A 17,689-nucleotide genomic window follows, 5' to 3' on the forward strand; every position below is an offset into this window, starting at 1 on the left:
CAAACCCAGTTCCTGAGTCAGGAATATTGTAAACCTGATTGGTAAACGGATACAGTCTTACATAGAAGAAAGCTTGGATAATCCTTCCCTCTGCTGCTTAGGGCGAAGTTTTTCTGAGGCACCCCCAGCCAGGTATCCTCCAGATGTGTTCAACTACCGCTCCCCCCATTCCAGGCGCAGCACGGCCTCGCTGTGCCGGCTAGGGAGGTCGGCGTTCCGGTTCTACACATCTGGCGGGCACCCGCCGGGCGACGGCAACCTCCGAGGCTCCCAGGCTTCGTCCGCCTCCCCGAAGGAAACGGAATGTCTTCCTGCTCTCGGGTGGGAGGAGGCTGGCTGGGCCCGGCCTACCGCTCCGCCTCCCACCCTCGCCCCGTCAAGAGCAGGCTAGCCCAGCGCGGGCCAGCGCGACGCATTCGCTCCCGGGCTGCTGGCCAAGACCGCCGAGAGCTGACGCGCGCTCCGTCACCGGCACGTTGCCTTGTGCCCTGGGCAGAAGCCTTTCCTCTTCTTCCGGCGACGCGATTTGCTACGGCGAGTCTTCCTCCGCTCCGTCCAGCCGGTTGGGATAACATCGCCTCGTGGGGTGTTGTTTTCCGGATGCGTGTCTTCGGCTGACGCGCAGGGATATCTCGGGGTCCTCGGAGGAGGCTGGGGCAGCTTTCGCCAGCGGGGTTGTGACGGGACTGCGCGCCTCGTGGGGCTTTGGCTCGGCGGCGCCCAGGTGAGAAACGGAGGGGCCGGGCAGCCGAGGCCGAGAGGAGACGCGGGAGGCAGGGGCATTTGGGACGAGCCCCCGGCCGGGGGGGGGGAGGTGTTGGGAACAGGCGGACTCAACCTGCCCCTTTCGCGGAGGACGCGCTTACGTTCCATCCAGGCTTTCTCTTCGGGGGATGATACGGTTTTGCCATTCTCCGAAAATGCGTGGGCCAGAGGCTTGTTGCAACATAATCTGGGGCCGGCCAGCCGCATTGGATTACAACTCCCATCACCCTCAGCCATCATCTCCAGAGCTGATGGAATTGTGATCGAATGTACCTGAATGGGGGAGGCTGCTCTGTTTAGTGTACGTGGCTTCATGTTGTCTGGACAATCCCCGGTGAAGATGCGAGGATTTTTATTTCTGTTTTGTGTACGACATATTTGCCGAGCAACAAAAAAGCAGTCGTTTGTTTGGAGAGGATGTATTAGATCTCTCGGTTTCTCCGTAACTGAATGTGGAGTTCTTTAAAGGATAGATTATTAGGATAGTACTTTAAAAACTGCGTGGATGAGGGAAACAATCACTGTGGGAATCAAAGACAAGGAGAGCTGTTCATTGGATTTCCCGTGCAATTATTTTGGCCAAGACGTTTTTTTCTTGCTTGAATAGAGGCCCACTTTCCAAACGATACTTGGATGATTTCTCATTAAATGCCTGAATTGCGACCCAGAAAGGCAACTACAACGTATTGATTTTTTTTCCCCAGTGTTCTGTTTGAGAATTCAAAATGCTAGTGTAGGCTGGAGGTGAATAAAAGTGTTCAAGTAGTTTGCAGCTGTCTTGTCATCAATCTAATAAATATTGTAAGTTCCAGTTAGGGGGCTTTTGAAATTTTTTATATCAGTAGTTTGCTCACGATTTGTTCCCTTTCCTAAAAGTGTCATATATAGACATGGCATGGCCTTGTTTAGAGGTTCATTTTGTGTTTGTTCATGTGTTAAGAATGAGTGAAAGAACTTTTGAATTTTCTGAAAAGGTAGGACTGAACTGCGTATCTCTCAAGCCTATAATAAGTGTGCGTAGTTCTGTTGGTTGCAAAACAGTGCTGCATATTCACACTTATATTGTGTAATTATTGATTAAGCCTTAAAATGTAGCAAGTTGGAGTGTTGTATTGGAAAATATTAGCTAAAGTATTGAATTATCAGTAATCTCGTTGAATTTCCAGTATTTAAATTTCTTTTGATCTTTCTGTGACATAATCCAGATAGGGTTTTTCAATAAATACAAATTGAGTTCAAATACCTGTTTATGCTAATGAGGAAGTTAACCTGAAATTACAGTATAAGCATTTGTTAATTAATACTTATTCCTGGTGAGATCACTTATGCATAACTGAATTTTATGATGTTTACTTGCAAGCTTGACCACTAGTATAAGGCAGGCTGCTGTGGGCTGCCAGATTTGGGCTGTGACAGATCTGAGAAACTCTTTACTGCCATCTGGTGGCCATCCAGAGATTTGCAGTCCAGATACGGTAACCCTAATTTCATGGCAGATAAAACTGGTAAACATTCTTTATCCTTGATGAAGAATGTGACTGAAATGGGTTGGGTTTTTGAGCAATAAATAATTTCCTACTGGCACTTGAGACATTTTCTCCACCCCTTTTCTTTTCATGGCCTGTTTTTTCTTTGTTAGTCTTTAAGGTGTCACACAATCCTTTGTTGTGTCTAATATTTAATGGAATTAAAATAGGCCTTCTGCACCATAATGGAGAATGTTTAATAGGGGATGATTCTGTTTAATCCTGTTTTTGTGTTTCTCCCAAAGAATAATAATATATACTTAGGAGTCTCATATATGCTCTGCAGCTTACAACTTGGCATTGCCAAATACATTAACTGAATGCTTGTTATAAAGTTAGGTGTTCATGTATTTAAAGATGTCCATGGCATTGTCAGGAAATCATGTGCCATCTTTTTGAGACTCATTAATTTATTCTAGTAAATGCATGTTTTTTTTCCCTTGAACTGTGTCTCCAAAATATTAATGCTGGGGGTTATTGTGCTGATGAAAGGTCGGCTAATTATTTAACCAACAGAGATTTGCATTCTAAGTTGTTATACAAAAGATATATTCAGCACTGAAGATACAGGTTTTTGATAAGTTTAGAGCATATTGTAGTTATATGACTAACTGCTGAAGTTCAGAATGTCAAGCTACCATAAACTTTTGAGGCCAAACTGTTTGGGAAACTTCAGAAGGAGGAGGAGAAGGAGCAGTACCATTGATGCAATAAGCTATTTACAAAAAAATGTTTATATCATTTGTAGAAAAATTAACAGCAGTGGTATTTTTACTAGGATGAGATATACAAACCTGAAAAAGTCACATTTTAATCCAATATAATATTTAAAACATTCCATATAATTATAGCTTCTTTTATATTTGAATGAGATAGTACATACATTTTTATTCTTCATGTTAAAACTGTATATTTCGAGTCATTTAAGTATGTATGTATAAGATATAAGATGATATAAGATATGAGAGCCAGTTTGGCATAGGGGGTAAGTTGCTGGCCTAGTAACCAGGAGATTGTAAGTTCTAGGCCTCCCTTAGGCATAAAAGCTGGCTGTGTGACTTTGGGACAGTCACTCTCTCTCAGCCCATCCCACCTCACAGGGTTGTTGTCGTAGGGAAAAATAGGAGATAAGAATATTAGGTATGTTCACTGCCTTGAGTGTGTGTGTGTATATATGTGTGTGTGTGTGTATAAATAAATAGTGGGATAAAAATATAATAGTATGTATAAACATCAGTAATAACAGTAAAACCAGCTTAGCTTTCTTTATTGTCAAAATATTTTAATTAGTCTAACCCCCCCCAGCACTTTTTGCACCCTTTAATTTTATATAATGGGTGTGGTATTGTGAAAAACTACAAATCAAAGTTTATTTGATACTGATGAGTATTTAAGAGTAATACAGTCAAAGTGATACTGCCCAAAACTGATACCAAAGAGTTAAACTAAAACAACAAAGCTTTATGATAAAATATGTGGGCCCATGGTGTCAAACTGAACAACCTCCCCTCTCCCCCATGGCTGCTTTATGACCTTTTCATTCACTGTATTCTTATACTGAATACAGGTACTCAGATTTTACCTTATCTCCATCAACTATAGTTTTAGGAGATTTAATTAAAAAAAAACCCACATTATATCATTTTTGGCAGTATTAAGTACAGTATACTATCATTTCCTTTTACTGTACTCGGGGTCTGGTTTTGATCATGTTATCCTTTCAAGGTTCTATAACAGTATCAAAAAAATTGGATTCACATCTTGGTGCCAGGCATGAGTGTCCTCAGGCGTTTGCATGGCCCGTATTCTCTAAAGGCCCAGACACCAGAGGTGATGAGAAGGAGAAAAAGAACCAAAACAGTTGGCCTACATTTGTTTTAAAAAAACTTCTGTTAAAATAATATTCCATTGTAAATTAGAACAGTCAAGCCTTATACATTAGTCTTGAAGAGGATTATCTTCACTTTCAAAAGTAATTCCACAGTATGCTATACAAAAGTTATTTGTCTTGTTCATTATTTTAAAGACCTTTACATTTAATGGTCATTTGACTATGTGTGTGTGGGTGTATTGTATATAAGAAAGTTGGCTCCACCACCTCAGAATGAAAGAATTCTGATATAGGTATATCTTTGTAAGCTACAACAAATACACTATTTGAATGTAACCATGAGTAGTTGTTTTTTATTATATTTGTGAACCAATATTTATGTACTGTATTCTGTTTCCACTTTTAGATGAGTGAGTTTGGAATTAAAAACATGGATCAAGTAGCGCCTGTTTGCAACGCCTATAGAGGATTGTTCAAGGTAAGCTATGAGGAAAAAACAGACATATATAGTAAAGTACAGTTTAAACCCTGGGCAAGGCATACCAATTTAATGTATAAATATGTAATTGTATATGTTTATATTATGCTTTGCCAGCAATAATTAATAGTTTCAGTAATGAGCTATTACTGCTACTGATTTTAGAGATACAAATTTGCAGTATCATTTTAAAAAAAGAGAACAGAAAATAGATTTACTAGTGCTCTCAGCCAGCAATTAACTCCTGGCTGGTCATCTCTGCAAGATGTATCTAAGATACTGTTGATATAACTAAAATAATTTTCATATCATTGTCAATCTGCATTACAATATCTATACCATTATGTATCATATAATGTTCTTGATATTATTTATATACAATATTTCCATATAATTTTTAAAAAATTCAGATTCACTGATGTATTTGCTTGCTTTGATATTGTAACATAACCTTTTAAAAATCAACTGTGTGATTTTTGTAGCGACATTTAATTAGATACAATTAATTATATAGTACACTTAATTATATTAAAAAGCCCTTTTGTCAGTATTGCCTCAAATTCAAAATTCTTTAAAGAATATTTTACAGAATATGTACCAGAAAGTATTTACTTATTTCTTAGTTTAATAGTAAGCATGAAGGCTATCTGTTCACTTAGGTAAAAAGATAAATAATAATGTAATGCTTTTGATAAATTCTTATTATTAACTTGAGCTATGTCATTTGTTGATAGAGCTAGTTGTAAAGCACATTGAGTGCATAATGATTGACTCACATTGGCCTTAAGGGCACAGGCCCATCATTGTATGGCTTTTCTGAGTCCTTTAAGATTTGGAAGTGAGTGCCATTTTCTACGATTCCATAGCAACTCTGGCATAGGAAATAACATTTTATTAGAGCAGGCAGGATCTAATCTATAGAGGCTTTAAACGTGCTCGTTTTACTGTTTAAGTTCATGTTTTAAAAATGCAGAATAATGTTTGAAGTGCAGCATCCCTTTTAATCATTCTTACAGTGTTACTTTTTTTCCAGTGACTCAGTGTAAGGGTAATTTATTTACACAAAACAGAGGAGTTTCCAGATTATGTTGAAAGTGCTTGGCCTTTCCTCTAAATATTAGTGATGACTCAGATCTTTTCATCTATTAACACTGAAAGAATTTGTCATTACTAAGCCAGCTATCTGGTTTCTAATCATGTCATTTATACAACAAATTGCTCAAGTTCCTGATGCTGAATTTTCTAATTGTAAAATCCATAAGGATAGTTTCATTATTCTGGACTGAAACACTTTGATTAAATTTTATGTACATCTTGTGTTACTTAGAATCAAACTACTACTTAGTAGTTTGTTGCATTTGCTGTGATTTTGTAAAATTGAAGGTGGAATTCTATAACAATTCATTAGAAACTTGTGCTGGATTGATACTAAAATGCCTGGAGGTACTTCTGCCTCATCACTTTCATATACATACAGTAATGTAGATTAATACAGATAGTACCATGATCAAAATGAGATATAGATTGCATTTTTTATGTAAACTGAGGTGTTCCAGACGTGCATTGGTCCAGAACCTCTTCCATTTATTTATTTCTTTGTTTGTTTATCAAACTTGCATGCCACCCAACTCCTAGTGACTCTGGGCAATTTAACCTAGAACCAGGCTGTTTGAAAACCCCATTCTCCCATAGGAATCTACCCACATTTTATGGCCTCTGAAAAAGCTATTCTCACTGTCTTAACTATTACTTACGACATATTTGGCATGATCATGAGAAGGGCCTCACCTTTGGCTAACACAGTTATTATCATGTAGTTTGAGAAACATCTCCTGAGCACAACTTCTTTAACATTTGTAACTGATTCAGATATTTAACATAATACATAGTTCACCTCCTAACTGTATATGGTACTGGGTAGTCATTTAAATGCCTTTAATGTACATATAATGTATTTAGCGCAAGTACTGATACACATAAGAAATGCAACTCTTTATATAGTACCGAAAGGTCTGAATGTTAAATAAGTCCCAAAATATACTGATCGTTATCAGAGGAGCTTTTTCAGTTTCCAGACTTATATCTGTATTTCAGAGAAATCTTAGTCCTTTGTATACTGTTAGTTGATATCATCGAAAGAAAGTTATTTTTTAGAAATGACTCATTAGTATAGAATGCAAGTGTCTAAATTCCTCCTCTGATTTATGAGTTGTACTAACATTTCAAAACAGGTAACCAAGGCACTTTCAATTCTGAGTTGGAGATGATTACAGTTTCATTTAGAATGCCACATTTGCTTTGTCATAAGATATTAAACTTGATATGGTGTAATAAGATACTCACTTTGAAATTTTTTTTACATTTCAGCGCCAACCTGCATTTGATAGCTTTGAAGGTGCAAACTCTTTGTTTACGGGATACTTTCCACCACTAAATGAAGATCAGACACTTCAGGAAGTGCCAACAGGCCTTGATTCTATTTCTTTTGGTAAAGCATTTTTTTATAAACATAGCAGTTTTGCCATGCTAATTAAAGGAATTCCAAGTCATTTACACGAGAAATTAGAGAGGAAACAATCTACAGTTTATCAAAAGTCATTGCAAAAGTTCACATTTTAGAAATGTTTATATAGAAAATGATTTGATTGTGCACAAATCCTCATAATCATTATGTAGCCATAGTCGTGGTAGACAAGGAGAAATTACAGGTAAATCTCAACACAGTAGGGACCAGACAATTCACTGATAAGTACTGCAGTCATTAAGTGAGGGATCACATGCTGCACCTGAGTTTATGACCTTTTTTGCAGTGGTCATTAAGTGAATCACATGGTTCAGCGAATTACACAGTCATGAAATGAATCACACAATTCCCCATTGATTTTGCTTGTCAGAAGCCGACTGGGAAGGTCGCAAATGGCAATCATGTGACCCTGGGGTGCTGCAGCTGTCACAAATACATGCTAGTTGCCAAGTACCCAAATTTTGAACATGTAACTGTGGGGATGCTATGACAGTCGTAAGTGTGAGGACCAGTCATAAGTCACTTTTTTCAGTGCCATCGTAACTTTGAATGGACACTAAATAAATGGTCGTAAGTCAAGGACTACCTGTAGAAAGTAAAATCTGGATGCAAGCTTCTTCTTACAGAAAATTTAAGTTAAAATTATCAGCAATTCCTTGAAGAAATGCTTAGCTGAAAAACATATTGGGAACAATTACTAAATTTATATTAAATATTCCAGCTAGGATTTCCAGTATTTTCAAATATTGAAATATTATTTAACAGTTCAGAAGCTACACCACTGACTGGATTTATTTCGCCCTAAATAGTGACATAACATGATATGTAACCCCCCCCCAATTAACCCTTCTTTTTCTGCAGATTTTTTTCTCTTTGTTCTTGTTATGTCTAACATTGCAATTCCTTTGCTTTTCAGAATCAAACTCTTGTGAATTACCACTCCTAACTCCATGCAGTAAGGCTGTGATGAGTCAGGCCTTAAATGCTACTTTCAGTGGCTTCATGAAAGAACAGCACAGATTAGGCATTCCAACCAGTAAGTGTTTTTTTTTTAAAATTTCTAATATGGATTAGGCTAATTAGTCAGTTCCTCATGAGATGGGTGGTGACCAAATTTGAAATATAAATAAAAATAAATAAATAAATAATTGGTTGTTCTAGCTTTTTTTTTTCCTTCTAGTGAAATAAAAACTTCACCATACAGTTCTCTTATCCTAAATCATTACTTGCAAATACATTCAATTCATCTCTGTAATGGTCACTTTCATATGAGTACAGTATGTTTAAGATTGTATCTTATATATTTACTGTTGTGGGCTGAGTTAAATATTAGGAGTTTTCACCCAAAAAATGTGTGGATTCAAGTGGTAATAAAAGGGATAGCAGCTATTATATTTAGTGTACACTACTACAGCTTCTTTTGGAAAAATATCTTGATAATGTAATTTGTTTATTTATTTGTTTTCTTACATTCTGCAGATCCCTGGCTGTGGACACAGCATCATGTATGTCAGTGGCTTCTCTGGGCTACCAATGAATTTAGTTTAGTGAATGTAAACTTTGAGAGATTTGCCATGACTGGCCAAGAGTTATGCAATCTGGGAAAGGAGCATTTTTTGGAACTAGCACCTGATTATGTTGGTGACATACTGTGGGAACATTTGGATCAGATGATAAAAGGTGAATAAGCTAAATCAAAGTGATAGCTGGTTATACAGAATACGCAAACCAATAGTATTGTGACAACATTGAGAAACCACTTGTGAAAATTCAAAGTGAATTCTGACTTGCCAGTTATATGTTATCCAAAGACTGTTTGCTTTTGCTTCCTATAATATTTGAGGTTATCTTAATATGAGAATTGTCTGCTTTAAATAAACTGAAGATATAGATTAGAACTGATTTAAGCTGGATTCACATACTGTACTAAGTAAAAACCAAACATATTATGGCTTAGGATGTGTCAACCTAGCCACAAACATACTTGGAAGCAGATCCTTTGAAATCAGTGGAGCCCAAGCCCATTAAAACCAGCCTTAGCTAGGGAATCTCACTTTGTGACTTTGGACCAGTCAGCATCTCTCAGTTCAAAATAAAAGATTACTGTTGTAGTGAAATATTGAAGGAGAAACTGTCCTGAGCTGTTGGAAGGAAGGGTAATTAGTGTAATAAATGTAACAAATAAAAGCATCTCAGTGACTTAACCCTTATTTATTTGTTCATTTATTTAATAATTTAATATAGCCATCCATCTCACATATGTGACTGTGTGTGGCTTATAATAAAATAGATAAAAACAAATAAACTACATAATACAAAGTTACATATTATAATTTTAGAGATATAAGTTGGACTTAACTGTGATCAGTTAAGACCTTTTAAGTTCCAAAACATTAAATTGTTTTCAATATGGCAGGTAATTTTGGCACAACATATATTTTGGTAAAAATGCCATCACGCATACATGACATATTCTTAAAGCAAATTCTCCTGTTTAGATACATATTTAAACACCTTTGTTTGTTTTCAGACAATGAAGAGAAGCCACAGGATCAGTATGTAGAAAATTCTCATCTTATTTCATCTCCACATTGGGTCAACAACAACTCTTTAGGTAAATTTAATTTCAATAATTACATTGTCAAAATTAGAAGTGTTCATTTTCCTTTTAATATGAATAAGTCTCCCCATTCAGTATCTATACTGAACAACACAAAAGGCCCTGGACTCATATACAAACTACAGAAAGTGCTGCTAATATATGTTTTAATTTCTGATTAGATTTTTCAAGTCAGGATTAGCCAGGTTTTTTTTTTTTCCTTTCGTTTGTTTCTGCTTTTTGGGGGGAGAGGGCAGTCAGTGAAAGAAGGGAATGGGAAAAAGTATTGATAAGTTTCAAAATTTTCAGATCAGTGACAGCTAGAAACTTGCAAAACAGGGACTTCCAGGGAAGAAATTGCAAAACAGAAGCTGATATTGAAATGCAAAATATCTCATGTGATATGAATGACTGGATGTACTTACTTTGCTTTGACAACCACTATACCCAATACAAAATATACAGTGTTTAACTTGATCAATTATAGCAATTGAATGTAAGAAATAGCTATTATTTCATGTCTTTGTGAATATTAAAAATATGATATATTCAGTTTTCCTTTGCTAAAGTTTTAGAATCTTGTTTCAATATTTTAAATTACTATGTTAAGTTAAACTATTAGCTACTGCAGATGCTTTAAAGCTTATAAAAGCAACTGTAGAAATCATGGAGGTTTATTAACATAGTTAATACTAGTGAGAGACAGAGCCATGTTATGTTTATATTTCACCTGATTCCCTCTTTCAAAACAGTATAGAGATTATTAAATGTTTTAATTCTAAAGGTTATAGAAGTAGTTTATAAGAAATCATGTTTTTGTTTAGTTGAGAATATGGATAATGGTGGCATTTATTCACAGAGTGTCTCTTTATTTTTGTCCAGGAAAGCTCTCAAATAAAGTTATTTTTAATTGGGGTGTAGGTACTATTGTAGAAGTTAAAGGACTTATAATCACAATGTGTTTTCCCCCCCCACCTTCAGGCACTAATGTTGAACAAGTGCAGTATTGCACTCAAGTACCCAGCTATCCGAAAACTTTAAGCTTCCAAAAAAACAGAGTTCTGGGAGATTTATGTCAGACAACGGTTGGACCAAATCTTGTTAATCTAAAACAGGAATTTCAGATGTTTCCTAAAGCACAATTGGAAACTGTCAATGTGAACTTCTGTTCAATGAATCACGATTTCACAAGAAATAATCTGAACTTGGTGTTAGATAATACAAGTAAGATGTGCATTTCTTTGTGTTTATAAGTAATTATGTATTCAAATACCAGGTTGCTTATTTTTCTTTTAATAGCCCACTTCATTGTTTATGACTTAGTCATAAACTGGTATTGTTAGGTGATTTGCTTTAGTAATAATGCATTTTAATGGGTTTCATAGAGTCAGTCTTCACTTTAAATTGATATTTTTACTGATTATAACTGGACAAAGCAACAGTAACCTGGAGGGGTTTTTAAAAAGTATGATACATTTTTCCATAACTGTTCAAATTAGCATAATCAAATGCATGTGTGAAATTGAAGCATAGTGAAATTTGGGGGTCATATTCTCAATTTTAGCAATCCTAGTTCAATTATTTGTATGTTAAATAAGTACAATATTTTAAAAGAAGGAGAGCCTTCTCTGCCATGGCCCCTGCCCTGTGGAATACCCTGCCCCAAGAGGTTGGGCAGGTCCCTACTCTCTTGACCTTCCAGAAAGCAGGCTGGCTCTGCCAACTTGCATGGGGCGAAAAAAGGGGCAACCAACCCTGGGGGTGGCTAGCACCTTGAAGATGCTCCTGTAGGTTAATATCTTTTCTACCAGCAGCACCTTGGAAGATAATATTATTCATGTATGTATTTGGTTTTTATTGTATTTTACTGTATTTTTATACTATTTTTATTGTATTTTAATTAATTTTTTTTTTTTTACTGTAAACCACCCACAGTCACTTCCTCATGATGGGTGGTATCTAAATTTGAAATATAAATAAATAAATAAAAATAAGATCCAATTTCAGCTATAATAGTTATTCAGACTTAAACAAATTCATATTCATGAAGTTTTCTCCTTTTGTGCAGGTAAACCTAGGGAGCATGATTCAAGTGACAGTGGCACAGAAAGTTATGAGGGCTCAGATTCATTGCTACAGTCTTGGAATAGTCAATCCTCCTTAGTAGATGTTCAACGGGTCCCATCCTATGAGAGCTTTGAAGATGACTGCAGTCAGTCCTTGTGTCTGAACAAACCCACAATGTCCTTTAAAGACTACATTCAAGAAAGGAGTGACCCGGTAGAGCAAGGGAAACCAGTTATACCAGCAGCAATACTAGCAGGATTTACAGGCAAGTAGAATATTTTCTTGTCCCCTTTTGACTTTAGGCTTCCTTGTTTCACTGATTGTAGGGAGATCTGAATGAAAATTGTATATGCTCAGGTCTCTCTGCTTAATCTGGACTGATTATTTGGATATAAAGGCCATACTTTCACAATATTGCCTTGTTCTGTAATTCTGTTTTTCAAATAAATTTCATTCAGTTGAAATTAAGTGTACTCTGGAATGTGACAATACTGTAAGAGGGAAAAAGATAAATTCAGACTACTGTTCTGAATTTTTTAAAAAATAGATCTGCTGTAAGAAATTCCTGTCATTTACCACTTCTTTATAATATAGATTCTGGTGTCTGGTTGATCTTTTAGCCAGAAAGATTTTAAAGGAACCACATATTTAATTAAATCTTTCAAACTAACCTCTCGGGGAGTCTTATGAATGCTTGTATGTGTATGTGTCTCTCTGTGTGTATATGTTAACCGTTTTATTTTGATATTGATAGGTAGTGGACCTATACAGCTGTGGCAGTTTCTTCTAGAACTTCTGACTGACAAATCTTGTCAGTCATTCATTAGCTGGACTGGAGATGGTTGGGAGTTTAAACTTGCAGACCCAGATGAGGTTAGTAGTTCAAATAAATGGATGTTTATTGCAGCTAGCAGGGTATAGCTATAGTAGTTACTGTGTTGGATCAGGACTTGGGAAACCCAGATTTCAATATGTTCTTGGCCATGGACTTCAGGCCACTTGCTGGATCTGTCTTTTTCACTCTCAGCCCAACTTACCTCAAAGGTTGGTTGGGGTGATCAAATGAATGAAGATCCCTATTGAAGCCACTTTGAGCTCCTGAAGAAAAGGCAGGATGTAAACTAGCAAATTATGCAGACCCACTAGGAAGAAAAGGGCAGCTTCAAACATTAAGTTCAAAAGCAGTGATATGTTATTATAGCCTCAGTTTCATATATTAATATGGAATTATATAGGCAAACCTTTGATTAATTACATTGTATACATGTTTAGTTTTATTCCATTTTTATATTGTTTTTATTGTATTTTAATTAATATTTATTGTTTTATTGTGAACCACCCAGAGTCACTTTTTTGTGAGATGGGCGGTATCTAAATTTGAAATATAAATAAATAATAAATAAATACAGAACAGTTTATACACTTAGCTAATTTAAATGCAAGCCATCAAATTATGGTACTTCATAGCTTCTTAAAGCAAGATCTGTTGTGAAGACATATTAAGTTATAAACCAACATGGAAATTGTGCTTTTTATCGAGATGCAGACTTTGGAGCTCCAGCAGCATTTAAGCAGTTGCTTAGTAGCTTACTTTTTATTTTGCTTAATATTAGTATAACAGGATTTCAGAACAGAAGTTAATTTTAATATATAAAAAGTCAAATGAACTTCAAATTCACTTTAATTCATTCCACCTTATTTTTGAATTGGTACTGATTATTGCATCTGAAGTTTTAGTGGACCCAGTTTCATATTGTAATTGAGGTTTATAGTTGGACCCAACTGAGAGTTATAGTTGGACTTGAATCACTGTTAATGATTGAGATTCATGGCACGTGGAATAAGACTAATGATTCTGTTGCTTAAGTAGAGTTTAATACCACTTCACTGGAATCTAAATAACTATATTAAATTGCTTTCTGTGTTCTTACTTCAGGTTGCAAGAAGATGGGGCAGAAGAAAAAACAAGCCCAAAATGAACTATGAAAAGTTGAGCCGTGGCCTGCGTTATTATTACGATAAGAACATTATTCACAAAACTTCAGGCAAACGTTATGTATACCGTTTTGTATGTGACCTACAAAATCTGTTGGGATATACAGCAGAGGAACTCCATGCAATGCTGGGAGTGCAGCCAGATACTGAAGACTGAGCATTCCTGTCATGTGAGCTTTGGATGCAAGAGCACATGAATCTGTGAATTGGGACCTTCTGCATCAGTCATTGGTTTTATCTTCTGACTGTTTGGAGTGGTACACTGCTGAACTCCTAAAAGAAGTGTTTTCATAATCGGGGGAAGTCAAGGGAAAGAAGAAGCCTCAGTTTCAGGCACAATAAGAACTTTGTATCCAGCCTTTCAGCAGCCTTTCCTGAGGTCAACCCAGTTCCTGACTGCAAGCTAAAGATACCAAAGTGCTCTAGGGTTTGGGGTTCTAATTATATCAACTTCTATATAACTAAGGGTGATACCCCGGCCAGACCCCTTGAAATTTCCAGCATTTTCCCCCTTCCCATTTTACAGTTAACAATCTTGCAGATGTTACATACTATCATTTGTGAGATTGAGAGAGAAAAGGCTAGGTATCTTTTATTTAACATAGGTGCCACCATAAATTTGCAAAGGGCATTCTTTTAGAGCTGTGTATGTTTCATCATACACATCTTGGAACCAAGAGGAACAATGGCAGAGATTCCGTACAAGGACAGAAAAGATATACCATTTCAAAAAATCTGTATATTTGTGTGTGGTGTGTATGCTTAAGCATGTTCATATGTTTCTCTGGCAGTGACAAGCTCCTATTTAATAAATATTGTATATTGTAATTTAAAATAATGTAAACATCTGAAAAGGGAGAATGTGTTTCAATTCAAAAGAGCAGCTCCTACAGCTGGAATTTAATTTTCCAAGTGAATTTATATAGAATAAGCACAGGCCAACTGGCCCTGTCGTAGAAGAATGTTTAATCCAAGGCTGACAAACACCTAAACATTTATGGCAAGAAGCTAATTGTTCAGTCTAGGTCATAAAGTCATTTGAGTGATGCTGTAACTGAAAATAGCAATGTTGCTAAAACTATATTTATTGATGGAAAATCTTTTCTATGCATGTCCTTTTAAAAACAATTCACATCTTATTCTTTCAGTTGACCCTTTCCCATCCCTTTCATTCACCTATAATGAATTATTCTGATTAAAATATGAATTCTATTTTTGAAAAAAAAATCTGATTCCTTTTCTGCAATTAGAATAAAGATATATAGCAGCTATTTTTACTGCAAAAATAAAAAGCTTCACTGGAAAACATGTAATTTGTAAAAAAAATTGTTTTTTAATTTGAAAATGATGTAAACTTACAAAATGAGATTTAAAAAACATTGACTTTTATTAAAACATCTTGAACAAGGGCCAATAATTATGTAGTTATTTATGTTTCAAAGTTGTTACTTACCTTCGTCTTAAACAATTCACTGGTAAATCTCTAAACAATTGACAAACTACTTGCCTCATAGTCACAGTACGGATACAATTCCAGATTTACGTGCCTGTACAGTGATTTCTGAGAGTTGCAGGAATTCAGCTGCATGTATTACATCTCCTGGTCAACATCCTTCTATGGAAGGTATATGCATGTACATTCTTGGTTAGCTCTTAAATGAATAGAGTACAGTGGTACCTCGGGATACGAACTTAATCCGTTCCGTGACTCTGGGCGTATCCCGAGTTGGTCGTAACCCGAAGGAAATTTCCCCATAGGGTTCAATGTAAATCTGGTTAATCCGTTCCGCCCTCCGAATTTGGTCGCACCCCGAAGCAAATTTTCCCATAAGATTCAATGTAATTATTGTTAATCCGTTCTGGCATCCGCGGACCATGCGTCAGGGGCGGGAAAATGGCCGGGCGCGGCGCGGTGCGGCGCAAAAATGGCCGGGCGCCGTGTGGCGCAAAAACGGCCAGGCACCGCGCAGCGCGGCGGAAAAATGGCCACGGACCATGTGTCGGGTGGAAAAATGGCCACGGACCACATGTCAGGGCGGAAAAATGACCGTACCTCGAGGCGGAGTTCGCACATCGAGGTAAATTTTTGCAGCCGGAGCTGGTCGTAACCCGAAAAGTTCGTTAGTAGAGGCGTTCGTATCCCGAGGTACCACTGTAGATTATGTAGACCTTAGCAAGGGACTGTGGAAGTTGGTAAATCTGTCACTTCATTTTCATTCAATGTACTTCCCAGTTGGAGAACTAAATCAGAACTTAGGTTCTTGCTTCCAATATAACCTTGATTTGTTCTTTAAAAGCAATAATTCTAAGATCACATGAACTTTTTTTCTGGGCTATGTAAACATTGCCCAAGAAAAGAGCACTTGTTGATAAAAAAAATACATCAAAATGCAGCTGTGGAAAATTTGGGAACTTTTCTATGCCTGCATTCTGAGAGCAGACGCATCTTGTATTTCATTTTCTCAGTCTTCTCCTTGTTGAGCGTTTAAGAGAAGAAATGTAATATGGTGCTAATATTAGCATTTATAAAGACATTGTTCCCTTTTATATGCCATCCAGGTTGCATCTAAGCTTTTCTCCATGAGGCTTCATTTTTCCATGAACATATTGAAAAAGCTATTTCTTAATAGTGACTATTTTTTAATTCATATGCCAAGGCATGTGATGGGTAAAAAAAACCTGGTAGAATCTGATAAATCAACATATGTGTATCTCTTATAAATAGGTCAAGTCTTGTTAGGTGCTAAGCATGGAAAATGTGATGTAACATCCACAAACTGGCAATTATTTTTTTTAAAGAAAATCTTAAATGCAATTTTCGGTTATGGAGTGGGAAGAAGGAATTTAATGCAAGCGTTTTCTGCGTTTTCTTTCACAGTTTCTACTTTTTTTGATTTTTAGTCTCTGAATAATGCAATGGAACTTGAAACAACATGCAGATTAGGATATTCTCGCATCATATTTTTGTGCATTAGTAGACAAAAAGGTGTACTTTCATATACCTAGTGGTCCTAATACCAGTTATTTCATTATGCAAGATGTTTTTTTTGAAAAGAAAATAACCTTGTCAGTGAGCAAAATAGGATACATCTCAATTCACTGCATCCTTTCCTAGTGTCTTTTACACTGGTTGTAATACTTAGATTTAAGTTCTAAATTACAATTAAGCAGGTTGCAATACCTGTATTTAATATGATCACCTTAAATACAGGTATTGCAACCAGCTTAATTATGGAGACCGTGAGAGTAATATCCACAATTCTGTCATTACTTGAACAAACTGTCATTCTAGTAGCTATATACTGTAAGTGCAGGAAAAGGCAATATCAGTGACTTTCAAGACACTGTAGCGTAGTTCAGCAACTGCCAGTATCCTTCAGCTATTGGCAATCTTGGAAAGGGGGCTGCTGGCAACATGTGGAGGCCCATAAGTTTATCCATCCCTAGTAATGGAACAATGGGAAGAAGAAATGTCAGCAGAAGGACAAACATTTGAATTATTTCCTTTTTCAAGTAAAATGCTTTGGAGCTTTGCAAAACAGGCTGCTTTGCCTTTTTCGTTTGACGTCTATATTACACTTAGTAAATATGGATCTACAGACAATTAAGAATTGCTAATTTCCAATGATGTCATAGGCAAGGTCCACAGGTTAGGTTCCCATGACAACCAAGCACACCTCTATTTTAACAAGAATTGGGGCAGACATTGTTCTCTTGACACTGAAGAAACATTTTACTATTGGCCAAACTGGCTAAAAATAAATCTAGGAACTGAAAGCTAAAGCACCAGTTATCCCATATACTATGGGAACATGTATGCCTCCAAAATTACGAAAGATGTTCTAAATTGACTACATTGAAGTGAATGTGGTAATGTTGTGGTAAATTTTGGTGTCTTATCGTT

At 36.4% G+C, this 17,689-nt stretch overlaps 1 protein-coding gene across 1 annotated transcript; it reads left to right on the top strand.

Annotated features, from left to right (window-relative positions):
• The first annotated feature begins 364 nt into the window (after positions 1-364).
• On the top strand, positions 365-15,192 carry ETS2 (ETS proto-oncogene 2, transcription factor). Its single transcript, XM_088144690.1, has 10 exons — positions 365-724; positions 4,529-4,600; positions 6,968-7,088; positions 8,041-8,160; positions 8,604-8,804; positions 9,655-9,738; positions 10,705-10,947; positions 11,792-12,059; positions 12,549-12,663; positions 13,727-15,192. The coding sequence occupies exons 2-10, from the start codon at positions 4,529-4,531 to the stop codon at positions 13,940-13,942; spliced, it is 1,440 nt and encodes a 479-aa protein (XP_088000816.1). The 5' UTR covers positions 365-724; the 3' UTR covers positions 13,943-15,192.
• Positions 15,193-17,689: the final 2,497 nt, after the last annotated feature.

This window comes from Python bivittatus, unplaced genomic scaffold (assembly GCF_059951505.1).
Source record: "Python bivittatus isolate LINGU-HERP-01145 unplaced genomic scaffold, Pbiv_v1 ctg000350_np1212, whole genome shotgun sequence".
NCBI classification, from domain to species: domain Eukaryota; kingdom Metazoa; phylum Chordata; class Lepidosauria; order Squamata; family Pythonidae; genus Python; species Python bivittatus.